General features: G+C 42.8%; 2 protein-coding genes and 1 pseudogene across 2 annotated transcripts in view; 1 reads left to right on the top strand and 2 right to left on the bottom strand.

Annotated features, from left to right (window-relative positions):
- Map3k13 (mitogen-activated protein kinase kinase kinase 13) overlaps positions 1-16,233 on the bottom strand; it is a 135,048-nt gene extending 118,815 nt beyond the window's left edge. The window contains exons 1-2 of the mRNA XM_051191192.1: positions 16,121-16,233; positions 14,633-14,758 (exon numbers count right to left, since the gene is read on the bottom strand). The gene's annotated coding sequence lies outside the window, so the exon portion shown is untranslated. The remainder of the gene's footprint in view (positions 1-14,632; positions 14,759-16,120) is intronic.
- LOC127227198 (melanoma inhibitory activity protein 2-like) lies at positions 15,983-19,293 on the bottom strand (annotated as a pseudogene).
- A 6,728-nt stretch (positions 19,294-26,021) lies between these two features.
- Ehhadh (enoyl-CoA hydratase and 3-hydroxyacyl CoA dehydrogenase) overlaps positions 26,022-27,921 on the top strand; it is a 32,741-nt gene continuing 30,841 nt past the window's right edge. Inside the window, exon 1 of the mRNA XM_051191190.1 lies at positions 26,022-26,145. Coding sequence (XP_051047147.1) covers positions 26,072-26,145 — 74 coding nt within the window. The 5' untranslated portion in view covers positions 26,022-26,071. The remainder of the gene's footprint in view (positions 26,146-27,921) is intronic.

Raw genomic sequence — 27,921 nt, 5'->3', positions numbered from 1 at the left:
GTGGGTGGCCACACCCTTTGGACGTGGTTTCAGGTGCAGACATGACCCATTATAAGGTAGAGGAAGGGCTGGCTGGCACTCTCTTGGTCTGGGGAGAACACAGGAAGGGCAGAGACTGCATCTCCTGGAGCAGGAAGACCACAGAGATTATTTGCTCTTATGTGTGCAAGTGCTTCCCTAATAAACACCTGTTTATCATTTATCCTCTGGAAGACCAGTCAGTACTCTTAACCTCTGAGCCATCTATCTCTCCAGCTCAGATTACAGATTTTTAAAACAGAGCCAGGCAGCTGTGGCACACACCGTTAATCCCAGCACTTGGAAGGCAGAGGCAGGTGGATCTCTGTGAGTTAGAGGCCAGCATGGTCTACAGAGCAAGTTCCAGGACAGCCAAAGCTGTTACACAGAAAAACCCTGTCTAGAGAAGGGGGACAAGAAAGAAAGAGATGAAGACAGAGAAAGACAAAGAGACAGAGAACAAGAACACACAAGGACTGAGTTCTAAGGCACCAACATATGGATGTCCAGGAATTAAGCGGGGAACAACCAACACTAGAATAGTCAGGAGAACCCAAAGGTGAGACATTCTGAAGGCCAGGGAAGGGTAATGGCTGACATTGTTATAATCTCGTAACAGTTTAATACACATTTATCAATCCTGGAATAATTTTATTTTAGGACCTATAGGACATTTTATCTAGGACATTTTTAACATGTATTTATTTTGTATGAGTGAAGATGGACAGAATGCACAGAATTTCCATATTTCAGAGAACAATCTACAGGAGCTGTGTGGGTCCCAGGGATCACTCAGGGTAGACTTGGCAGGGGGCCTTCACCTGCTGACCCATTTCAAAGGCACTTAAACCAGAAACATCTGAAAAGATTATTCTAAAGGGCATTAATAGACCGTGTGAACAACAACAACAACAACAAAAAGGTTTTAGCTACACTCATTCAGGCAAAATTGATATTTATCATAATTTCCCAAAAATAACAACACTGCAATGTTTTGCAACGTTACATCGTTACAGAGTCCTTCCTGTGTTTGGAAAATTCTGAGTTAAAAGCTTTGACATATTTCTGTCCTTACTATATGTCAAAACTTACGTCAGCAAACCAGTTGTGAGGTATTTTCTTTCTGCTACTTCAACACTTTTACTGGAAATAAGACCTACATTACTCATGCTAGAATATATGATATTCTTGGTGTCATTTTTATACTAATGCATCTGCCTGTCCTCAGGTTTTCTTATTAGTCATCAAATGCCAAAATGAAAATGCTTCATCTCATGAAAAACTGAATAGAAAGTTGACAAAAGGTAGGGTAGTCTCAACTACCACCTTTTAAGTTCTTTACAGAGTATTGGCAACATTATCATGTTGTTAATGCTCTTGGCCAAGTTTCCCTATGTATGCTGCTCATTTTAATGATTTAATAATTTTGTGATGTTCATATTTATCTCTTAAATCTGTTCCTTGAAATGTGGAACATAACCTTGTATTATGGACATTCCATATTCTCTCTCATTACTCTAAAGTTTCCTATTCTTAGTTCTTGTTTTAGTTAGGATTTCTACTGCTGTGAAGAAACACTATGACCACAGCAACTCTTACAAAGGAAAACATTTAATTGGGGTGGTATACAGTGTAGAGGTTCAGTCCATTATCATCATAGTGGAACATGGTGGTGTGCAGGCAGACATGGTACAGGAGAGGTAGCTGAGAGTTCCACATCTTGCACACAGGCAACAGGAAGTAGTCTGTCTCACTGGGTGTGGCTGGGGCATAAATGAGATCTCAAGGCCCACCCTCACAGTGACACACTTCCTTCAACAAAGCCACACCTCCTCATAGTGCCACTCCCTCTGGAGGCCATTTTCTCTCAAACCACCAGAGTTCTCCTTTTTCAATTCTGAAAAATGATGCAGTATAGATAACCTGATTTCAAAAGGTACTATTTATCTCCACATCAAAGAAGGAAAGTGTGAGGTGAAAAAGAAAACATCACAATACATAGTACTTTAATTACTACACACCTAAATAGTGATGGGAGATGTCATTCTGTAAATATGTTTCTCATACTGGTTTACAAATAAAACACTGTTGGCCAATAGGAAAGCAAGATAGGCAGGACTAGGAGACAAGGAGGATTCGAGGAAGAAGTAGGGAGGAGTCAGCATGTAGAGACTGGAGAGAATAGAGGTCTGGGCCCACTCTCCGGTAAGATGAGACCACATGGAAACACTTAGATTAATAGAAATGGGTTAATAATTAAGACAGAGCTAGCCGATAAGAAACTAGTACCTGGCCAACAGAATTATATCTAATACAGTGTGTCTGTATGTTATTTGGGGCTGGCACCGTGGTGGGTCCAGGCTGGCAGGGAAAAACATACTTGTGACATATGGCGCCCAATGTGAATACCTTGTTTTGGAATGGATTTTCATTTATTGATACAATTTAAGGTCAATTTTGTGATATGTATATTTCTCCTTTTGTTTAGGTATTGTGTTTATGTAGCTCATTTAGAAATGTAATGTATAATGTAGTACAGATTATAGATAACTATGATAATCAAAACTTAGAGTTAAGTTACTTAGGTTTTCAAGATGTATTTGAGATGGATAGGCATTCTTCAAACCTTTCAAAGACCTACAAAATATGGCATTTAAGATGATTTAGGGTTTTTCTTGACAGTGAGACATAAATGCTCCTGGCAACACCACCTGCGTCAAAAAGAAGGATGGACATTAAAGAAACATGTTATGGAGTTTGCCTCCAATATGGCAAGACTAGCCATTTGGACAAGATACTGCTCTTGTCTAGACTGTTCGACTTTATGCTATATAAACTGGACATGCAGGACCCACAGAAAAGTGACTGCTGATTCAAAATGGACATTGCTACAGAGTTCCTGCTTCATGGAAGAGTCTGCCAGACAGTCTGCAGGACACAGAGAAAAGTGACTGACAAACTGCCAATACAAAAAGACAGTTCAAAGTTTCCTGCTTTGCTGAAGAGTCTGCCAGACACACTATGGCCTATGGGCTAAAGATGGAATATTACAAAAAAACTTCAGGTGACTGACAAGGCAGTGAATTGTCTCTGTCATTTCTAGAGTCTATATACTATCCTTCTGTGGTTTTTAAAGGAAGACAGATAGTTATGGTTATAGTTTTCCTTAGTTAGGATTAAAGATAAGTTACATATAGGACTTTAGACTCACAAAGATAAAATAGATGATAAAATATTTTCTTAAATCTTACTAAACGTTAATGAACTAAATATTGTTAACTGTGATTCTTATTTGATAACTGCTATGTGATATATTTTGCTATGTTAAGGTTAAAACCCTTCTTTTTATTTAGACAGAAAAGAGGAGATGATGGGAGATGTCATTCTGTAAATATGTTTCTCATACTGGGTTATAAATAAAGCACTGTTGGCCAGTAGGAAAGCAAGATAGGCGGGACTAGGAGACGAGGATTCAAGGAAGTAGTAGGGAGGAGTCAGCATGTAGAGACTAGAGAGAACAGAGGTCCCGGCCCACTCTCCGGTAAGATGAGACCACATGGAAACACTTAGATTAATAGAAATGGGTTAATAATTAAGACAGAGCTAGCCAATAAGAAACTAGTACCTGACCAACAGAATTATATCTAATACAGCCTGTCTGTGTGTTATTTGAGGCTGGTGCCACAGTGGGTTCAGGCTGGCAGGGAAAAACATACTTGTAACAAAATAGCATCATCATTTCCATCAAAATACCATTTTGTTTAGGAAATATGGTCTGCAGTCCATTTCCTTGCCCCTTACTGTCTCTGGCCTGAGCTCCCACCATTTTCATACTCACATGGGAAAAAGGACAAAGGAGTATTAGCAAAGTGTACTTACCATGAACAGAAAGATGTGTGCTATAAGTGTAATGTCTCATGGAACTCGACACTCAGACACAAAATAGCTTGGAATTTGATTACTGCATTATTGTCAGAGTTCTGGAAACCTAACTTACCTCTTTACTCTCACCTCCTCCCCAGTGTGGTTACTAATGTGTGAGAACCTACTCATAAGGTGCCAATTATCCTCCTCAAAAGGCAGGCAGGCAAAACTCCTGGACTCCCACCTTCCTCATGGATGGACCGGGAGAAGCTAGAGATTCAAGTGCTGGTTAAAGTCACTGACAAAATAACATTCAAAATTATCCAAACACCAAGTTTTCATCAACTCCACAAATGTTTAGGCATGAAGTCAGAAGCCACACGTTCCAGTGACTGCCAGCTACTGGGTGCAGCAAGCTGTGACAATGAACAGACTTTCAGGAATTTAACATGGGAAATTATTTCTAGAAGAGACATTTCAAGCTTCCTCCTAGGTAAATAGGTTTTCAGGGTTCTGAACTCAAATATCTGTGACCTGTCCATAGAACAAGGTTCACAATTCCAGCATAGCCATATCTGAGCAAAATAACTTCCAATGACTCCAATGTATAACCTGCCTTTTGCCACTGTGTTGGACCTTCTGCATATGAACATTACCCAGTTTAAAACTCTATTACACTCTATGCTTTGTTCTCTGCATATGTCTTCTCAACACTGTACTAAAGCTACTTCAATTATTTTTAGAACAAAGAGGAATATAAATTTAACTCATTCTTCAAAGTAATTTTTAAATACAAGAACCTCAGTTTGGGTCACAGATATCACTGTCTTACATACATACCTTTTGTACAGATTAAATTCATCCATTTAATAAACATGTTCTGAGTGTCTCTTAGTGTCTCTTTTGTATCACCGTTCACAGTTCTGGGAAAACATTAGTGAATGGGATGCCAATCTGAGCTGAATCCATGAATAACTGTAGTGGTATCTTATTTGTACAAATAAAGCCTGTCTGAAGATCAGAGAATGGAGCTTGCCACTAGCTAACCATAGAGGTCTGAAGGTCTGTACAGACAGACAGGAAGGAAGTGAGATGACTAGGGAGAAACAGCATTGCAGAACAACCTTGAAGGACCATCCTGTCTTTTGGCAAGTTTAGCAGTCACTTTTCTTTGTAACCTACTTGTCCAATTTGGACAGCATACTGTCAGCAGCTGAGGGAAGGGCACTTTCTTGCCCAGTGGCTTACCTTTGCCACAAAGAAAGTAAACTCCTTGTGGAGTTTCTTTAATGCCCATCATCTTCTCTAACATAGATAACAGAACAGAAAAAGGGAATAGAAATCATAGGCTATTAAAATAAGATGGTTAGACAAAGCTCCACTGAAACACCAGAAGGACATGAAGAAGACAGGCATCTAAGAGCACCTCACAGGTAAGGAATCTCAAAAACAGAGATCCTAATGCTTCAGAACAGAGCTCTGGCATTTCTAGGGGAATTGCCTGGGCCACTATCATGGTCACTTGTCCTGTTGCTGTGATGAATGCCCTGATAAAAGGCACCTAAGGAAGGAAGAATTTATTTTAGCTCACAGTTCCAGAGTGCCATCCACTGTGCTAATGTAATCAAGGCTTGAGGAGCTTGAAGCAATACATCACACTATGCTCAGTCAGGGAGGGCAGGGCAATGAATGCTGGCACTCTTCCCACTTTGTTTTCCTGAGTCCAGGATGCAAGCCCTTGATGTTGCTGGCCACATTCAGTGTGGGTCTTCCTACCACCAGCAATCTAAACAGGTGTGCTCAACAGCTTGTGTCCTAGGAGAATCTAGATCCCATCAAGATGACTATCAACATTAGCCACAACTCAATCCTTTGAGAACTTGACATCAAAACACATCAGTTTGAAGCTGTCCTTTTTTTCCAAGAATTTCATGACCATCTGTTTAAATTTTTTATTACAGTTAATTGTGTGTGTGTGTGTGTGTGTGTGTGTGTGTGTGTGTGTGATGTGCACACATGCTCCACAACACATATACAGATGTCAGAGGACAAGTTCCAGAAGTAGGTTCTCTCCTTCTACAAGTTGGTCTTGGAGATCAAACAGGTCAAAGGTAAAGTAATACTTTCTGTTTTCCTACCAGCCCTCATTGTCATCTTATAATGCAGAAATATGTTCAATTCAACTTCAAAAGTCCCTATAGTGTTCAACAGTTCCAACACTGTTCAAAAATCCAAAGTTTTATTTGAGATTTGAGGAAACCTCTTAACTGTGAATTCCTAGAAAATAAAAAACAAGTTACATACTTCCAACATAAAATGACACAAGGAAACATTCCTACTCCAAAAGGGAGCAATAGAGGCACAGCAAGGAATTATCACACCAAAGCAAGACTAAAACCCAACAGAGAAAACAGCAATCCTGAAGCACCATGTCTGCATCTTCAGCTTGTAATGGGATCTTCTGTGACTGGGTAGCCACATCCTCTCCCCCCCTCCCCCAGGCATGCTGCCTTAGGCACACATAGCTCTCTCTTGAGTCAGCTTCACTCTGGATGCAGTTTTCCTTGGCAGATGTCCCACAGCTCTGACATCAACATTACAACTTAGACATCACACTCACAACTCACTCACAGCTCCATGCAGTGGCCTCTCAGGCCCCCTATGGGGACTCTGACCTTGCCACACGCTGCTTGGCTGCAGCTGCTCTCTTAAATTGCAGAGCAAAAATCCACAATTCCCTCAGTCTTGCATCTTACACTGATTTCAAAATTAGGAATCAGTGGACAACAATGCCAAGTTTAGCTAGCTCAAGACAGCCTGGCTCCCTGGACCACAGCCACCTCAGATTCTGTGTGCTGACCCTAAGAAACTCTTGCAGGCAACTGCAATGGATTAAGAACCCGTTCAGTTTAGGCTTTCTTCTTTTGACTGAGTTTGTACTCTCATAAAGAGTACAATCTGATGGGTAGGATTTTGCCTTCAGGCCTCTCCTATTATCTAGTGCAGCCTAGCTTTCTCTTCAGTGATGATCTATTTAACAATTTCAAATGCTTTTGCAGCATCAGCCTGATTGCTATTCTGTCTTGAGATTTTTCTCTGCCAGACAAGTTAGTCTATTCCTTTCAAATTCTACTTGACTCAAGTACTCAGGATGTGGGCCCAATGAAGCCAGATTTCTTCCCAAAATGTCACAGGAACAGCCCCAGCTCAGGTCATGACTGAGTTCTTGTTCTCCTCTGAAACCAAATGTCTACATTTCTCTTTTCATTCCAGTCTACCAAGTTCCCAGCATAATGACCCATTAAGTTCTACCTATAATAGCCAAAAGGCTTTTCTTGCCCAAAGTTCTAAGCTCTTCCATTCTTCCCACTCACTAGTTCCAAAGGCTTATGAACAACATGTTCAAGTTTATCCCATCAAAGACCCCACCTACTTCTTGGTATCAACTTTCTTAGTTACTTGTCCTGTTGTGATGAATACCCCGAAAAAGCCACCTAAGGCAAGAGGGAATTATTTTAGCTCACAGTTCCAGAGTGCAGTACATTGGGCCAAGGTAGTCAAGGCTTCAGGAGCGAAAAAGCAGCTCCTCACATTGTATCCACAGTCAGGAAGAACAGGGCGATGAATGCTGGTGCTCTACCCCATTTCTTCTTTTCATGAAGTCCAGGGTGCAAGCCCACAGAATAGAGCTGCCCACAAGGTGGGTCCTCCTACCTCAGTGATCTAAGCAGGCTAATCCCTGACAGGTGTGCCTAGTGGTTAGGAGAGTCTAGATCCTAGGGCTACAAGTGGACTACAAACACCAGCTACCATAAGCAGTCTGTTACAAATGAACTACAATAAGTAAACAAAAAACAAACAAACAAATAAATAAATGACAGTAGTGGCTAATCAGGTAAGGCCCTAAGAGACTATTATAAGGTTTTAGATTTACTTGTGGAATGAAATGTTGCTCAGGGTTCTGAGCAAAGGAAGTTACATGAACTAGAAGTCCTGTAATCAGGTATCTAGATGACACTAGTAGATGTAGGAAGAACTGGTTAACAAAAGCTTACTGAATCACTACTACCTGCTAGGCATGCCCTAGAACTGGACATACAGTAGTAAAGGAGATAGGTGAGAAGGTGAGAAATAATATTTGGAGAGAGATTGGCAGTATGAGTTCAATAAATAGGGTTAGGATGCTGTATTAGTTACTTTCCTGTTGCTGTGACAAAACACCATGACTAAAAGCCACCTATAAAAGAAAGTTTATTTGGGCTTACGTTCCCAAAGGGGTAAGGAGTCCATCATGGTGGAAGGCGTGGCAACAAGCAGCAGGCCTGGCAGCAGGAGCAGGAAAATATAAGCTCACATCGCAACTGCTAGTACAAAGCAGAGAGAGAAAACTGGAAACAGGATAGGACTTAGGCTCCCAAACACTTCCCCAGTGACATACTTCTTCCAGCTAGACTGCACCACCTAAACAGTGCTACCAATTGGGTTTCAAGTGTTCAAATGCCTAAAGCTATGAGAGACATTTACCATCCAAACCACCAGAGACATGGAGAAAAAAAAATGGTACAGGGGAACTAGAAGACCATTGCTAAGACTAAACATTTGGGGCTGAATTCTAAAGGCAATAAAACATCAATAATTTAAATCAGGGGACCAAAAAAAAAATTTTTTTTAAAGATTACTCGAAATGTAGTGAGATTAGAGGAACTAAGAATAAATATAGAAAACCAACCAAGAGATTTCACAGAAGTCAGGCAAATAAGGTAACAGAATAAAAATGCAGGGTTAGGTTTGAACAAGATACTTTAAAGATATTTAGAAAATAGATCATTAGAAAATAGAAAAGACAAAAGACTAATGGCAGATTAGATTTGTAAAGGTTGGATATAGACCAGTGATAGCAGAGACATCCAATTCATGTTTTGTGGGTTTTTTCACAGGTAGCTGATATTTTCTGCATGCAAGGTTGTAAAGATCAATGTGAGTTTCTGGTTAGAGGAATGGGCCAAGGAACAACAAAAAGACAACACAGACAGTCACAAGCCTTTTCATCACAGCTGCCAACTGTCATACACCTCACAGGCTTGGTTCTCAGAGTCCATCAGTCTGGTCTGTCTCCACCAGTTCAAGAAGCTTGGTCAGGACTAGGAAACAAGCAGCGAGTATCTACATTTCACAACAAATATTTACATCAGTAGGATTATATGCACTTAGTAATATGTATAAGGAGAAAATCAGTATTTTGAACAGCCTTCTGTTAAATTTACACAAGCAATTCCAAGGCATTAAGTAAAGTATTTCAGTGTACTAAAGAGAGAGACAGGTACAGAGGCGGCTCTGTAGGTAAAATGCTTGGTATGCAAGTATGAGGGCCTGAGTTCAGATACCCAACACTCATGTAAAAGCTGGTGGCCCACAAACTGGAACATGCATGCACACACACACACACAGTGAGTCCAATGCATCAGTACACACATACCACACACAAAGTCAAAACGTCCATACCAAGTTCCTGCTTCCCCTCTGAGGACACAGACCATAACGCTTTCTGGAAAGTGTCACTTCTTTGATTCTTGTCTACATTAATATAAGAAACACAAGGGACCCTGAAGTCATATAGAAGCCCCCCCATGTGACATCAAATCTGTAATCCTATATAGTCCCAACAGTGGACTATAGGTTACTGGGGGCTTACTGGCCAGCCAGCCTAGTCCAAACTGTGAGCTCCAGGTTCAGTGAGAAATCCTGTCTGAAAAATAAAGTGAGAAGTGATTGAGGTACATATCTTAACATCTCTCTCTCTCTCTCTCTCTCTCTCTCTCTCTCTCTCTCTCTCTCTCTCTCTCTCTCTCTCTCTCTCTCACACACACACACACACACACACACACGGTATTATTAATTAAACTTAGAAATAAGATGCATCTGTAATAAATCAGTTTACTGTACCACAGTAAAAATTTTAGAATTTGAAAGGGCTGTCAAAATAATCTAGTGTACCCTCTCTCTTACAATGCAGCCCCCCCCATTCCTGCCGCGGCCGCCACCACCATCACTACCACATTCCTGAAGCTCAGACTCACTTTGACTACCCTAAGCACCTGTAGTTCACTGCTTCTCAAGCACAGTCCATCCCACTGGGCCTACATCTTCTTCCATTCAGAATTAATTCTGGACTCAAAGTGGACAAATGTACTTCCTAAGTTCCCTCAGCTCTTGCAAGATCTTTTATTTTATTGAAAAAAAAAAAACAAACAAACAACAAAAAAAGACAAAAAAAAAAAAAAAAAAACAGTCCTGGTCCCTCTATGCTACCATGCCAGGGCATCCCTTTCTATGAGCAAAACAATACAAAAAAATTTTTTAAAGTTTTCATAAGCTTTAAAGTATGTCTACAAATTAAATCAGTTTGTCTATTTGTGCTTTATAGGCTAACAAGGTCTACTTAACCATGTTCACACATAATTAAAACAGTAGAAAGGACTATGGCCTACTTTAATTGATATGGAAAAACAGTAAATTGAGCTTTTTTCTTTCCCTTTTCCAATACTATGAAACAGACTCTTAAGAAACCCTCAATGAGTCACCCTCAACCCAGTCCAATATTTTGTTAAAGCTTAAAGCAATGATTCTCAACCTTCCTAAAGCTGAGACCCTTTAATACAGTCCCTCATATGGTAACCCTCAACCCTAAAACTATATTCATTGCTACTTCATAAATGTAATTTTGCTACTGTTGTGAATCCTAATATAAATATTTTTGGAGATGGAGTTTGACAAATGGCGTGAGACCCATAAGTTGAGAACCATGGCTAAAAGCTTCTATTCTTGAGATGTGTCTAGTTTCCTGTCACTTGAACCTTTGGAATAATCCTTAAACACCCCACCCCCACCCTCGCCAAGACAGGGTTTCTCTGTGTATCTTTGGAGCCTATCCTAGAACTAGCTCTTGTAGCCCAGGCTAGTCTCCAATTCACAGAGATCCCCTTGCCGCTGCCTCCCAAGTGCTGGGATCAAAGGCATATGCCACCACCACAAAGCTATAATCCTAAAATTTCTAAACTTCTTTACGCTACTCTTAAAATCATGAATTAGGCCAGCACAGGCCCTGATATGAGCCCTTAAAATGGCTGATTTTTAATAACTTCCTATCTGGAATTCTGGCTTTCCAGAAGGGGGTGAATGGGGCACGTTTGTGTGTGTTTATGTGTAAGAGGGGGAGGGGATGGGGAAAACACTAAATACATAAACTAATGTATCTTTATCAATTCTATGTTCTCCTCAGGAAACATTTATGTTCATGTCCATCTCCTTTATTTCTATGTGGAATCTGCAGCATTTAGCATCTTGACTCGAGGAAGCAATCTACCATTGGATTTAATTCAGTAGTATCCTTTTTTTTTAACTTTAGCAAAACCATATTCCTCCTCCTGATACCCTGCCTGTGGTTGTCCCTTGACTGACACAGTTAAAATCATGTAGGTGATGGGCTTCTTGGTAAGGGGTGAAGGATTACCTAGAGTACATTTAACTACAGTGGGAAGACCCACCCATTGCACGGGGCCCTGTGCCCTACGCAGGGGATGTATAAAGTGGAGAGAGCAAGCTAAGCACTGTGATGTCTTCTTCCTCTCCACAGTAACAGATCACAACTGGGACCTGTGAGCTAAATCCTTTCTCCTTTAAGTTGCTTGTGTTATTTATCACCAGCAAGAAAAGAAAGATGGAGACAATAGTGATTAATCCCAAAGGCCTTAAGGGAAAAAAGTATCATTTAACAGAGATAACTACATGCAAAATACAGAAGATTATGCTAATAGCAATATAAAACACATCTCTGGTCAGGCATCATTTGTGGTGCACACCTTTAATCCCAGCACTTGGGAGGCAGAGGCAGGCAGATCTCTATGAGTTTGAGGCCAGCTTGTACTACAGAGCAAGTTCCAGGACAAGCTCCAAAGCAATTCAGAGAAACCTTGCCTCGAAAAACAAAACACACACACACACACACACACACACACACACACACACACACAGAGAGAGAGAGAGAGAGAGAGAGAGAGAGAGAGAGAGAGATCTGAGGCTGGAGAGATGGCTCAGGCCTTAGGAAAACAGGCTGCTCTTCCAGAGAACTTGAGTTCGATTCCCAGCACTCACATGGTGGCTCACAACCATCTGTAACTACAGCCTCAACAGATCTGTCACCCTCTTCTGACCTCATCAAGCAGGCAATTCATGCACATGGTACAAAGACATACATACAGAAAACACACACACACACACACACACACACACACATATAGCAAATAAATCTTAATACAAAGCAAAAACAAATAGGCCTATAGCCCCAGCTATTCCGGAGGCTGGGAACAGGGGATAACTTGACTGTACTTTAGATAAATAAAATCCCAGGCATCGCTGGGTGTGTGTCTCAATAATACAAGCACATGCTCAGCACCTACAATTCCCAAGTTTAATCCCTGGAGCCATAAATAAAGAACAAAACAAACAAAAAAACCCTTAAATACCTAATACATTAAAACCTGTTTCCATTCCATTCATCATGGCCTAGACCCTAGATTTAATGACTTTCACTGGATTTTTTAACAAGATACACAATCAATGGAGTCACATACTTATGTAGCTTGTATAACCTACTCTCAAACTAAGTTTCATTAATAAAGCCTGTATTTTTACATTCTTTGAAAATTCCCCAGTCCTATTGTAATGCAGGTAATGCTAATATTCTAAATGTCCCACAATAAAAGCCTAAAAAGCAAAGAATCTGGAGAAATAAAAGTCACCAGATGTATTTGTTGAATCCAAGGTAACTGGCCAATTCAAAGTATACAGTGTATGACCACCCATTCACGGTTCTCTGAATTTTCTTTCTGGCTTACTGGTTTTACTGACAGAGAACAAGTCATTCTCTGAAATTTCTTAAAATAGTTCCAAACACCATGAAGAAAGTGGAGCAGCTGGGGAAGTGGCTCAGCAGTAAGGAGTACTGACTGCTCTTCTAGAGGACCCAGGTTCAATTGGGTTGCAATGTCTGTACTCGAGTCCCAGGGGATCCAACACCTCTTCTGGCCTCCACAGGCACCAGGCACTCACATGGTACACAGATATAATTACAGATAAAACACCTATATACATAAAATAAAATTTTAAGACTTAAGAAAAAGCAAAATGAGATAGTAACTGTAAAAATTTGCTTAAAGAATACAGAGTCCCAGGGCAGGGTAGAGTACAAGTCCAAAACAGTGCAGTGTCATGGGTTTGATCCTTTAGTAAGTACCACAAGGGTGCAGAGCACCCAAATGAAACAAACCCCATCCCATTCAGTGGGACTGAGCCACTCAAAGAACCCTGGAGAAGGGACAGAAACCTACCCTGCAAGTAAAGGTAAGAGCAGCCACTTCTCTTGGTGAGGCCAGAGACAAGCCATGCACTGCTCATGAGTACTGAATTCAGCAACGTGAAGTCGAACTACCAACAATCTGATGTGAAAGTTTAAAACATACACAATGTCACCAAACCCTCGGAAAAAGGAGTGGAGCCCCAGTCCTAACAGTGCTGGGATAAAGACAGCCTCAAGGGTAACGATGGGCTCCTGTGTTTAGTGAACTGACCACAGCTTTGCTTTTTGTTTCATAGTGCTCTGAAAATACATGCACAAAGAGTACAAAGAGAACACCTAACCCTTCTTCCTACTTTACACATCTAGTCCAGGTTCTTTGTCCGTGTGTGCGTGCGTGTGCGTGAGTACGCGCGCACAAATGTATGCTGCTTACAACCACAAATGAAGACATATTGCACACACAGCATGTGTCTCTGGCACTTTTCTCAGTTAATAATGGACCTTGGGTTAATAGTGCATCTCTGGCTCCCCTTTGTCATTTACATTAGCTGCAAGGTGCTACCCATGTGGACATTACTTATTTAACCAAACTTTTATTTGCAGCATTGTTTATTTCTAATTGTTGTTATTTTCTATTTCAAACAATACTGTGATATATAACTACATGCAGATATTTGTGTGCAAACACGAATTCCATGTGCAAGATGAATTATTACAAGTATGGCCTGTTAACAGAATTAAGCAAATGCAAGCAAGAAACCAGCACATCTACAAAGCAGACAAGAAAATGCCATATACTACCACAGAGTTAGGAACCGAGTAACGAATTAGGAAAATGGAAATAGGAAAAAAGGAAGGAAAGGAGGAGGGGATAAGGAAGAGAGGAGAAGGAAGAAAAGGAAACTTTATCTCTTGGGACAGAAAGAAAAAAGATTAAAAGAATAAAAAAAATTGGGAAAGGGAGAAGAAATTACACAAATAAGGCTAAAAGGGGCAAGATAAGAAAAAAAAAGACATGGTTTCTCTTGTAAACCTACAGCACAAAAGAGAGTTACTCAACAGATTTTAGACATACACTATTTCATAGACAAGTTTGGTTGCTGCATGATTTAGATGAGTATTTGAGCCTTTACTTTAGGTTACTTCTACCAGGCTTGAAGCATGGGGAAGAGAATCTCCCCAAAGGGAAGACTCCACAATACACCTGGTTTTCTTCCCTTTCATTCCTGACAGGGAGTCACATTGCCTCATACAAACAAAGCATGTCTCTCCTTGAAAGATCCTGATTTTAAAAGCAGAGATTTAGGACTATTTTCCTGCCTTCTTAAAATTTCTTTGGCTCAACCAGGGCTATTCTTATACATTATCTAATATAAAACACAGGCAACAACTCACCTCTTTCGAAGTGTTAGGATTTGAATGCCATAACGCAAATTGACTCATGTTTTGCCCGTTAATGTGTCAGGAGTTTCTTTACATGAAGTCCATTTCAGAGTCCATAGGTAGCAGGGTTCTGCAAAACTGAAAACCTCAAAAACATCAATGGATAACAGCTATGCCATATGAACACTTAGATACACACTTCAGTGGACATGACTCTGAACATGACTTTAGTGCCCAAGACTATATGAAAATAATATTGACCTAGAAGATCTCAAAATCTAAATGTCTTTTTATCATATTTAAGTGTATTCTATCATAGTGGCACAGTAAGTACATATAAAATGGAGTGAATGGGATATCAGTACTGTCCAGGAATTCGGAAAATAAGATCTAAATGTAGGCAAACATTAACTGCAAAAGGGAATTTACATGTTTACTTTTGGAGTTTTCAACTGACTTGAAGAAAGGACTTAACTGGAAAATCTAAAGATGCTTACTAAGTTTCTTATATTGAACACAACCATGCAGCATAAATTCATGGTCTCCTACCCCATTCTATCCAATCTAACGACATATTTCTGGGCCCTCTCAGGATCTGCCTTTCACCGGATAGCTATGCACTGCCACCTCACTGGGACTGCATGTAGGTGATGCATCTGATTACATAGCACTATCTGCACTGTATTCCATCTGATAAGACCCAAAGATGGTTACATTACTTATTTTTGTGGGGTGCATGCTCACTCTTCATTACATTAATGGCGCTTTCAACAAAGGAAACACTTTAATCTTGAAAAGTTTTTTTTTTTGGGGGGGGGAGCTGCTACAATCGCTCCTCGTGTCTATACACAGCAGGTGAAGATAGATTAGATATTTATAAATCTCTGGTTTTTATTCGTTGCAATTCTCATTTATCTTTCAAGTGTCGGTTGCTAATGTAAGACGTCTTTAAGAAACAGAAAGCTTACACCGCTGAAAAGAAAGCATTGATAACATCAACTACCAGTAGCTATATTTATCACCTGCGGCTTATTTATTCGGATTATTTATTATTCGATAACCTCCCTAGTATCGCACCCCAGAAAGCTATTCACAGAAAAGAAAAGGTAGCCGCAGGAAGCCAGATAAGCGCCTTATCCTCTTCGCCAGGAGATTAGGATCCTTTTGTAAATTTCACTAACTTTAAAAACCAGACGCGTCCTGATTTTCTTCTACATCCGCATCATAGGGCAGGGAGGGGGCAAGCGTAATAAACTGGAGTCGCGTGCACGCAGAGGCTGGATGATGACACCTGGGATGCACTCGGCGGCCGCGCCAGTCCCTCCCCTGCCGGCCGGCGTCTACAGCCCGCCAGGCACCAACCTACACAAGACCGGGTCGCTGCCCCTGCTCCATCGCGGGCTGAGTAATGGGCAGCGAGCCCTGCTGAGCGCACCTCGGCTGCCCCATACGCCACGTCGCCAGCACCCGCCGGCGCCGCCAGGTTCCTAGAAGACTTACTTCTTCAAGGTTCCCGGCGCGAAGCCAAGTTCGCACGCCCGCGAGCCTTCCTCTCGCAGCCGACCTCCGACAGCGCTGGACACGCGCAGCAGCGCGCAGGCGCCACCTCCGCGCCAACGCTCCCGCGTGTGACGTCACTTCCGGTGCCCGCTGCTCCCGCGCTGGTCCTGGCACCCAAGGTTTCTTATTAGCTTGCTGCGGGTCCTGGGCTGCGTGAACCAGGCCTTCCTTTCTACAGACGCCCTTCCATGCCGAAGCTCACCCTCTAGTCCACATTAACGAGGCGTCTGGGTGAAATCACAAGGCCCCTGAGACTTTCAGTTGTCCCTGCTAGGGGTCGGCCTCTGAGTCTGCTTTCACTGGCTTCGATGCTGTGCGGTTCACTTCTGAGGCCTGACCCAACTGTGAAAACCACTGGTACCCACATCCTGGGGCTGCTGTTACTTGAGATAACGCAGAGAATGTTCCAGCATACTGCAATGAACATTAACTCTTACTTTCTCCCCTAATGATAGACTCTCTTGTTCGGCGCTGGAACACGTGTGAATGAAAGCCTGGAGAACTACTTTTTGTTCAGTGGTTACCTGACTACCTTTCCCTTTGGAACTGGATATAACGTGTATATAGGAACCGAACTGAAGCCTAATTGAAAATATCTGCTGAATTACCGTGCTAAGTGGCAAGGGAAAACTCGGGCTGTGCCGAGAGAGTGGGCATACTCGACAATAACGAGGTGTGTGTGTAAGGTGGAAAGACCCTCGGAACGTACACTCTTCTCCCTGGGAATGGCGGAAGTGGTGGGTCATCGAAGTCTCTTGGTGGGAAAGAATCTGGAGGACCTGCATAGATGTTTCCTGGAGGAGGTGATGGGAATGGGGTTGGGGAGGGCTTCTTGGATCCCTGAAAACGCAAGGCCTCTGGGACCTCTAAACGTGGGGGAACCGGTGGGGGATGAAACCATGACCAGCAGCTGTCCCGCATTCAGCAGGAAGAGAGTTGGGCACAGTTGTGTTACCAGGATCACTTTTGGTATCATTCCGTTTCTGAGGATACTAGCCCCTCAGGCGGAGGGGCCATCATCCTTCGGTCTTGTTCCCATGAAGGTGTCAGGGATCTGTCAGAAGGTGCGCTGGGAGCATCAGGTGGCCTGTTAATAGCTTGAGAACTCTTTTAGTGTTCATGTGATGGTTCAGAAGGTTCCCAGAGCCTCGTAAGCCTCTTCCTCCTCCCGCCTCTGAAGCAAGAGTGAGTCTGAGTGGGCTTTCCAACAAAGCTGGAGGAGAGAGAAAAGCTCTCGTTTCAGATGAAGGTTGGCCCAGTGGGGAGGGGCCATATGGGAAGTGCTCTCTGCCAGATGCTGTATTTAGAATATCAGGTGCATAAGGTCCTTTTTCTAAAAGTTCAAATTTAAATTCTGCTTCTGTTCATTTTTGTCTGTTGTGAGCATTTTCTTTCCTTAAATCACTGAGGTTTCTTTCAAAAGTACACGCTGCCAGCCAATTATGTGCCTTTCTTTTCACGTGCCCTTGGTAAGAGCCAATTGTTCTCTCCAGCTTTTCTTCAACATGCTTGCCACGGCTGTCTGTAGGTCTCCAGCTCCTTGGTGGCATGGCTGATCCCTCTCATCCACTTTGGAAAGTTCTTCATCGTCTAATCTATGGGTTTCCTCTGCTGTTGATTTCCTGTGAAGCTTCATTTCGTTGTCTTGGTGCAGCTCTGTCATCACTGTGGGTCTCTGCTGAAGCTTCTGTTTCTTGTTTTCAAGTTGTGTGTTACCTGACTGCAGAGTCACTTACTCAGACTTCTGATTAGCCCATCGTTTGTTTTACCTACTTTAGAAAACTGAGTGTAAATTTGGTTTCTTTCTCCTTCTGAGGCTTTTGAAGAAGCACTTAACTTAGCATAAATTAGCTTCTTCAAAGCTCCCTTCGGCTGGTTACGTGAGTGCACATCATTTTCTAAGTCACTCCTGACTTCTAAATCCAGATTACCTTCATCTGTTACATCTTCTCCAAACAGGGAAGTCCAATCTTTCATCCTTAGCAGGCTCTCTATCAGAGACTTGATCTGATTTTCTTTATCATTTGGGACTTGCTCTGCCTGTGCTTTGATTCTTCAAATGTTACTTTCCTGAATTCATTTCTGAAACACATGTCCTGTATGCTTGCTTTCTCTTTTCTATGATCAGAGCAGAGATTATTGCCGACGCTGGCCAGAAACTTATGGAGGTTGCCCTTATTGGCCCTGTAAGAGACACACCGCATATTCAGGAACACACTCTACCTTTTATGCAGAATGAGGAATTTTTATGTTCTGATTAAAGACTCATAGCACCCCAGATGGGAGACAGGGGTCATTGGTAAACTTTACTATAGCAAATATTTCAGCTGCCTGTCAGGCACACTCACAATACAGAGGCTACACATCATACTCTCTCAAACCCTAATATAGACACAGTAGAAGTGGTCCAAAGGTCCTCAAAGTTCATTCCTCCCTGATATCATCCCTTTTGATGACACTGATTCCACCTCCCCGTCATACCATCTCTTGTTTCAAACCATAATATCTATATGTCAGCTATTGAATAATGCCTTCCCTAACCACTTTGAAAAATGCTGGTTGTGCATCCCTCCTGAGTCAAACAACTGCCATTTATGGCCTCACCCATTGTCTTATTAGACTTTCCCACTTTGCCACTAGTAAACTGCTCTGAGCCAAACATCACTATCACCCCCTATGTCTCCCATATCTCTCTCTTCCGTATTGCAGACTGCTTTAACTCCTCAGGAACACATGTTGTTGGCACTCTGGATTCTGCGATTGCAATAATAATCACAATGCTAAGTACTACCACACTGCTACACTGCCACACTGCCCCTATGTCCAAGCATTCACAGTGCTTTTCAGTTCTCTATGGCACACAAGTAACCACTGCCTACCTGCCAGGTGGTCGGGGACTTGTGCCCTGGTGTTCATTTTCCCTAAATTGGGTGGTACGCGGTGAAGAGCCCTTGCCAGTTTCCATCACTAAATTTATAGCAGCACAGCATGACAAACAAGGAATCCAGGTCATACCCTTCCGGCGACCCTGGCATAACTGCAGGTGTGGCCACTGGAGCGGCAGGACTGACTACTTCCCTAACTGTGTACCATAGGCTTTCCTCGCAGTTCATCCAGGATTTCCAATAGGTAGCTCAGACTATCTTCACCCTTCAGTCTATGGAGAATGTTACTTCTATGTTAACCAATTGGGTATAATAAAAGATAATGTTCAATAACCTCAGAGGGACCTTAAAAAACATAAGGAACAGCTTGATGGTTCTGACCAGTGGATCACGGACAGTCCAATATGGAACTGGATGCTACCTTTCTTTAGGGAGTGGGGTGGAGACAGAGTTTCTCTGTGGCTTTGGAACTAAATCTTGTAGACAAGGCTGACCTTGAACTCACAGAGATCCATCTGCCTCTGTCTCCCAAGAGCTGGGATTAAAGGTGTGCTACCTTTCTTAACCCCTCTTCTCTCCCTTTTCTTAATCCTACTAGTAGCACCCTGCCTTATAAACTTCTTGTCTAGATTCCTTCAGCAAGTGCAAAGAATTTCTAACCAGACTTTCAACCAGTTGTTGTTGCAGGATTACCAGTCCCTAGCTACGGAGCCAGAGGGCTGCAACACCTGGACACATCTGGACTAAGAGAATGAAGATTGTTCCGTGAACCTCGACACCCTAATTCAGCAGGAAGTAGTCTAAATGATAACACTGTCCCTTTTCCAACCCCCAGTTGTCTTGTTAATAAACAAAAATGGGGGAATGTAGGAGGAAAAGTCCAGCTAAAGAAACACACCCTGAGCAGAGACAAAGAAACACACTTTGGCCCTGCAACCAGAACCAAAGAAATGCACCCTGACCCTGAAACCAGTGCCAAAGAAACACACTTTGTCCCTGGAATCAGAGCCAGTGAAAGAAGGACACCCTGGCCCTAAAATTAGAGCCAAAAGGCTAAAAAGGACCAGTGAAAGAAACGCTTTGGCCCTGAAACCAGAGCCAAAACTGACTCTAAATCTGTGCAGAAAACCAACCAATCCCTGAACAGGAGATCCAGCCAGACAGAGCTCAGGGATTGAAATCTCACCAATCTCCACCCTGGAAATCACCCTGGACAAACTCAACCCCTAAGAATCCCTATATAAAGCCTGTGTCTGTTCAGCTTGTGGGTGTTGGCTGTCCAGCTGTCCTCTGCTACTCTGGCAGAGGGCAGTCACTCTCCTGGGTTCTTCCCTCCCAATACATACCTTGAATGAGGTTTGGGTGAGCCCTTCTTTCACAGGAGCAAAGACCCTGGGCAGAGTGGAGCAGAGCATGGCTGTAACACCACCCCCCCAACCCTGAGTATTTTTACACTCTGCTCTTCAGGAGACTGGACCAAACTGTAACAACTTCACCAGGAACCCCTCTCCTGCTGGAGCAGAGCTGCTACACTGGGAAGCCTTTGACTGAAGCAGAGCTGTAAGCTGCTGTGCTTACTGTGACCTTCCCTCCTGGTTGCCAGAATACCTTTCCATCCAAGCTGTAACTGTAATGGAAAATTAATAATTAAAAGGTACAAATTAGGGCTTAACTAGAGAGGACAGGAACTCCAGCCAGTAGATAACTCCCTGACTGCAGAGTACCAGACCAGAGCCCACAAAGCAGTTCTCAGGAGATAGAAAAGAAAGCCAGAGCCCACCACCAGCTGAGCCAACATCCTCCCTGCCCCATTATCTTGAGAACAAGGCCCCTGAGCCTGCCGATCTTAGAGAGAGAGACAGAGAGAGAGAGAGAGAGAGAGAGAGAGAGAGAGAGAGGAAGGAAGAAAAAGAAAGGAAACCCTGCTACAGGTGTGCTGATCAATCTTGCCTAAACCGATGACAGTTACTATTCATTTTGATTCATGATGACCTTGTAAAGACATTTTTGATGAAGTGTTCTATTTTATTAGAAAAACAACTTTTGTTTTCTAAGGCAAGGTCTCCCTATATGGCCCAGGCTGGCCTCCTACCAGAAGCCCCCTAGCATTAGCCATGCCTGGTTTAGACCAAAGGATATTTGTAGGCATTTTTGACTGTAAGGATTCCGTAATTTTGCCACGAGGCACAAAGTTAGCCAGTGATAGTTCTAGAATTTTAGCCTCTTTAATTCCATTTGCTTTTCCTTCACATAGGAGGCACAGAGATGTTAGAGATATAAAGATGAAGACAATGAACACTTGCCTTAGGGATGTTCCCTATCTGGTAAGGGATGCAGCTCTTTTAGTGGAAAGATATTTCAATGTTAGTATTCTTATAGGCACATCTAGTTCCATCATTCAACACTTCCTCAATCTGGCCCCAACAAACCATAACTTGATTTTTAGATATAAAACCTGATAATGTTTTCATCAAATTAAAGTCATTAAAAACCAGACTTTGCAAAGTTTCAAGCAATCAAGACTTACACCAATCTAATAATCAGCTAGAAAAGACTCAGACCCTGAACCACACGGCCTTTGTCCTCGCTGGCTCTTTATTTGCCACTTTAACTTCTTCCTAGTCACTCTTTTCTGTAGTTACCTTAGCTTCCAGGAACAACAGGGAACCTCACAGGACAGATCACACCCTCCATGTATCCCAGAGCAGGAATACCCACCAATTGTGTGGTGGTTTGAAAGAAAATGGTCCCCAAAGGGAGTGGCACTATTAGGAGGTGTGGCTTTGTTGGAGTAGGTGTGGCCTTGTAGGAAGAAGTGTGTCACTGTGGGAGTGGGCTTTGAGGACTCACATATGCTCAGCCCACACCCAGTATCTTAGTTCACTTCCTGGTGCCTTTGGATCAAGATGTAAGGACTCTGAGCCCCAGCACCAGGTCTACCTACATGCTGCCATGCTTCGCCACGTGATGACAATGGACTAAACCTCTGAAACTGTAAGCAAGCCCCCATAAAATGTTTTCCTTTACATGAGCTGCTATTCATAACCCTTCATTTCTCTTTTGTACAAAGGTTCAGTATTCTGTTAGCCCCTGGAAGACAGATGTGCAGACACAGAACCCACACTGATAAATCTCCTGTTTCTGACCTTCCACACTACTCATTGCCTTGCTTGCCTTTTTGGGATGGGTGGCCAGTTCTAATGTTGGGGACTCTGAGCCAGGCCTTTTGGCCTAAAGCCCTGGGAATGATAGTTTCCTATCATTGTTCATTTTAATGAGGACATTTGATCTTGAAGATATTACAGTTCCTAATGTCCCTTCTTGTCCAGTTGTCACACTTGAGCGATGTAGAAAACAACTTATCTTCTTTTTTAAAATAAAATAAAATTTTAAAATAAAAACCCAATTATTGTCTCTTCATCTGCACAGAACCAAGTTTCATGCTCTGTCTTCTATGATAGTTGATCTTCTATGTCAACATGATTAGGCCACAAAAGTCAGTTATTGGTGAAACATTTTAAGTGTTTCTGTAAAATAATTTTTAGGTGAAAATAACATTTCCATCAGTTGATTATTTTAGTTTTTAATTTGTTTTTTATGTGTTTTGGTATTTTGCCTGCATGTATGTATATGAACCATGTGCAAACCTGAACCCTAAAGAGGCCAGAAGGCAGCTTCAGATTCCTTGAAATTGGAGTTACACACAGGTGAGAGCTTCCTGGTTCTCTGGAAGAACAGCCAGTGCTCTTAACTGATGAACCATCTCTCTAGCTAGTTTTGAATAAATCATGTGATGCCCCGTAACATGGGTGGGCCTTGTCCAAGTGATTGAAGGCCTTAACAGGGAAAAGATTGAGGCAGGTGTACTAAGGAAAGGGGAACTCTGCCTCCAGATATGTATCCACATTTGGACTTGAGTTATAGGACCAGTTCTGATGGGACTCCAAGCTGCTGTTCTACCCTGGAAATCTCAGGGTTGCTAGGCCACACAGGTATGTGATCCAGATCCTCAAAATGAATCCATGTTAGCAGCCATATGACCTTAAATAAATCACTTCAACTTCCTAGGTCCTGAGTTCTTTTTTAACTCCTTCCCAAACAAACACTATGATGCTCTATGTCACAGGAAAATAAGTAAAATTTACTACTATTACCACTAGATGACAAGAGGTAAGGTCAGTCTGCCTTTGTTTGTCTCTGGCCCCTCCTCCACTCCCATCTCTCCTTTGACCTACTGAACTATCACTTACAATGATGGCATTTGAATGCCTGAGGCTTTGGGAGCTAATAGGTCTTAAAGTTTGCTGAGTGAGTAAAAAAGTAAATAAATTGCAGAAATAGTTCTGAGCTGTTTTATCAACCTCTAACGTCCTTGCCCTTTTACCTATTAAAATACCTCAAAAAAAACAAAAAAAAAAAAAAAAAAAAAAAAAACCAGTATGGTGGCAGGTATAGAATGGGAAGATGACACAATAGAGAAGGTTTGGGAGGAGAATTGAAAAAAGGTCATTACAACACCTTCAGTTGCTTGTTTTAAGACCTCCTCTATGTAACCCAGGGTGGCCTCAAACTCGTGGTGATCCTCCTGTCTCAGCCTACTGAGTAATGCCTGGGATTACAGTCAGTGACTTGAGCCACCATGCCAAGCACTGTTATCCTGCAGTCAGCAGAGCTAGTGCCAAAACACCACAGTTTGTGAGTGGAATTACTGTAAAACTCAGGAGGGCAACAATGATCAATGGCCACATACGGATATGGTTGGTTTACTATGTTCTTGGTTTTTGTGTACACTTGAAAACTTACATACTGCAAAGTTAAAAATGAGAAGGATCATTAGTGACTCATGAGTGGTTCCTTTCTTTTCCGTAAGACTGAACTGGATTCTTTGCCTGACAGATTCTCCAGATGGGGAGAAGAAGCCACTCCTGTTCTTCCCATAGAACCCTGGGCCAACAGGTAAAAGGCCAGGGTTTTCTATAGGGTTCACCACTTACTGTCTGGGCACTGTAGCAGTTTCAGTGTTTACAATGATTTGAAGCATTAATGAACCTGAAATGCCTTCATGAAATGTAAACTCAAGGCAATGCAGTTGCTTCATGAATTAATGTACTTGGGCAAAGCATGACATGCAGATAGTGTGCAGTGCTTACCCAAGAGGAATGATATCTTGTGCACTCGCCAAGCACTTCATAAGACAAATTAAGCAAAACAATAGAAGGATATGGTAGTTCAAACCAATGATCAAAAGACTATCAAATAGTCAAGCAGTCTACAAACAGCAACACGGTAGAACCTACTTAACTAGCAAATTTTACATCTATGGAGTCAGCAAATATGGAACCCCTGCATATAAACAGTGTTGTACTACCAGGAAAAGAAAAAACAACATGCTACCACCTAGCTGCATCCAATGGTATCTCAATGTGTAACATTTATAGAGGGAGTAATTGATAGGACTGTGGGTGACCCTGTTGTTGAGGGTCAGCACTGGGTGAACCTGATAGTAACTGCCCTTTGAAATTTGTGCCTTGAATGTCTCACTTGACTCACATAGGTCCTGTCTCTGTTGAGTCACCAACTCTAAACAGCCAAGCAGTACATTAGATTTACATAGACACCTGCACCAAGATCCCACTGTGGGAGACACAACAAAAAGTTCTGTGCTCAACTAAAATAAAAATGCAGAGACACAATGGCCAATGACTGGCTCCTACAAGATGGAGAGGACAAAGTGTCACAAGCTGGCTCCAAATATGCTTATTGTCTCCCCCTGCTCCAAGGGGGTGGGGTGTAATAAGGCCAGTTAGTGCTATTAAACCTTGAACTCTACCTGTTCAGGTTCCTAGGATACTGTGGCAGAGTGTGTTCTCCTAGATACCAGTATCTGAAGGGAAACAAAGCTGTAGCCACTGCTCCTTATAGGCAGGAAGACCTGGGCTGGCCATGAAGACTTACTTCAACAGAACACACTAGGAGAATTTGGAGACTAGTTAGAGTCTACAGATCAGGCATGACTTTAGAGACAGTAGATAGAGATTCCCCATCGCTTGTCCATAGCCGCTTGCTCCCATGAAGCTCTTGTCATCTCTGGCACCTGAAGGAGTGCTTTGGCTGATGGGCTGTCCTTGACATTAGGACTACCATTATTGGGAAGACTCTGAACACTGCTTGTTACCAGGACTTCCAGGGCACTCAGCATTTTTCTACTAACTAAACTATTTATTTATTTAGGTTTTTCGAGACAGGGTTTCTCTGTGGCTTTGGAAGCTGTTCTGGAACTAGCTCTTGTTGGTCAGGCTGGCCTCGAACTCACAGAGATCCGCCTGCCTCTGCCTCCCGAGTGCTGGGATTAAAGGCATGCGCCACCACCTCCCGGCCAAACCCTTTCTTAATTTCAAGAAGTAAAGAATATGTCTGGAAATAATCTTTACACATTGTTAAAACTTGGGAAAAATCAGTGAAGATGTGTGTGTGTGTGTGTGTGTATGTTTCTTGTCCCCTTGCACACTGTCTTGTGGCTACTTGGTGGGCTTTGGCAACCATGAAAGGCTTACGCATTTGGAAAAACCCTGTCCAGGCTGAGCTTTGAGAGGGAAGAGACAGGGATGGTTTATTATCAGTATCCAGCCTACATCCAGTCCATAATAGGTGTGCAGTTCATGGATGAACTATGAGAAATCCCAGCGTTTAGAAGGGGTCAGAACCAGAGAGGAACGGGCAGACGGGGCACTCGGGGCTTCGTGCATGGACAGGTGGCTGTTTTGGGAACATGTGGTTGATTTCAGTGGTGACACCCAGCAGCTCTGCTTGCCTTGGGTCATTCTCTCTGCTAGCAGAGGCCGACCACCCTCCCTGGAGTGCTGCCAGCATGGGGAGTTTGTGGTGCAAGGCAGGAGGCGGTGGCGGCGGCTCCCATTGGTCCAGCGCGTGCCCCTCCTCTCGGGGCGGCCCAGAAAAGGAGCTCCGGGCTGTCCCAGACGTCAGAGGTGCAGGATACCTTGAGAAAATGGCTGAGTATCTGAGGCTGCCTCACTCCCTGGCGCTGATACGCCTCCGCAACCCTCCGGTCAATGCCATCAGGTAACAGCACCCGCTCAGGGGGTGTGGCGGGTCTGGGTGGGGGATCTCCTCCCTAGAAGGGCCAGCCAATGAACAACTGGCTCCGGCGGCCTTCCTTCTGTCCGCTGTCAACCTCACAGCTCGCTCAGGTCCTTTTGGTTCTGGTGGGTCAGGAACTTACAGAGGCTTGGCTTTCTGCAGCCCTACTGAAGGCTTGCAACCCCAGCGTCTCCGTGTGAAACCCAAAGCTATAGTTACCGACTTAGAGAAAAGTAGAGTGTGGTCTCCAAGCGTGTCAATGCTTCCTGACAGAGGAGGTTACTGAACAGCATTTTCTGAAACGCTGAATTTTTGCTTACTTCACCTGCGATGCCTTCCGTGCAATGCACTTAGCACATTACTTTTAAAAGTGAGATCAAGTTGATTTTACCTTGTTTATTTCATATCACTGGCGATAGAGTGTAATTCTGTGTTAGCCTCAGGAGGAATTACCGTACACAGACTGCCGAAGTGGTGGACCGGATCATTCACTGAGATGTTGCTAAAATCCCTTTCCTGGGGGAGACCTTATATAGCCCAAAGGACAACAGTTCCAGTCAGGTTCACTCTGGGGGGGGGGCAATGGGTTTATTAGGCTGTCAGAACAGTGAACGGGGAGCAGAAGCACAGGCGACCTTAGGGTAGCCACACTGGAAAGCAGCCCTCCCTCCCCAGCAAAGAGTTCTGTTTGGTTTGCAGGAGTCCCCTCCCCTAATCCTTCACCTACATCCTGTAGCCCTTCCCAGAGACCTGGAGGAGAACTCCACTGCACAGACACCCATCCCCCACCCCAGCACACAGTTGCTTCTGTTCCAGTAACTTCGGAAGCAAGGAGTGGAGTGGGGGATGTGAATCTTGCAATTCTCTGAGCTTCCTGGGCATCTTAAACATCGGTAAATTTATTTAGCTTCCAGCACCTTATCAGTTTCTTTAGTTTCCTGAATCTTAGCCTTTCTCCTCCTCCAGGAAGAAATGCTTCAATCCCAGGGTAATAGCTGTATAACAGCAGAATAAATAAAGTGAAAATAGGCCATTTGGTGAAAATTTCCATCACAAGCTGCTGGAGCAAAATAAACAGATGCTGGGTTGGTACACAGCTAGAATAGCGTCACTCAGGAGGCTGAGACAGGAGGGAGCAGTGGTCTAATGAGACTGTCTCAAAAAAAAAAAAAAAAAAAAAAAAAAAAAAGAAGAGAAAAAGAGACGAATAAAGAAAAAAGAAATACCAGAAAAGAGGAGACATGTTAATTTAAACTGACACTTTAAACCATGATGCCAATAGGCTTTATTTTAAAAATGTTTAAATCATTTTTATTTTATTTTATGTGCATGCTTGTTTTACCTGCACATAAGTCTGTGCCCTGCCTGCATGCCTGCAGCCCATGGAGATCAAATTTTTATCCTTTTTTATTAATGTTGTAATTTTTAAAGATAGGGTCTTACTGTGTAGTCCGGTTGACCTGTGTACTAAGTGGGCCTCGAACTCACAGAGATCCACCTGCCTCTGCCTAGCAAGAACTGGGATTAAAGATGTGTGCTACCATACCTGGTTAATACAATACTTATTTTAATGTGAAGGATTGCACTCACTAATTCATATGCAATATGTATTAACATGGTGAGATGACACAGTATGCAGAAATAAACACACAAACACATCCACTTACTGGCCATTGTGGGGGGGGCAGTGGGAGCAAAATACCAATGTCAATTTCACGCTTGATCTCAGCCCAGAGACCAGAAAGTAGGCACTACACG

This window comes from Phodopus roborovskii, unplaced genomic scaffold (assembly GCF_943737965.1).
Source record: "Phodopus roborovskii unplaced genomic scaffold, PHOROB, whole genome shotgun sequence".
NCBI lineage: Eukaryota > Metazoa > Chordata > Mammalia > Rodentia > Cricetidae > Phodopus > Phodopus roborovskii.
This window is presented reverse-complemented; position numbering and strand designations above follow the sequence as displayed.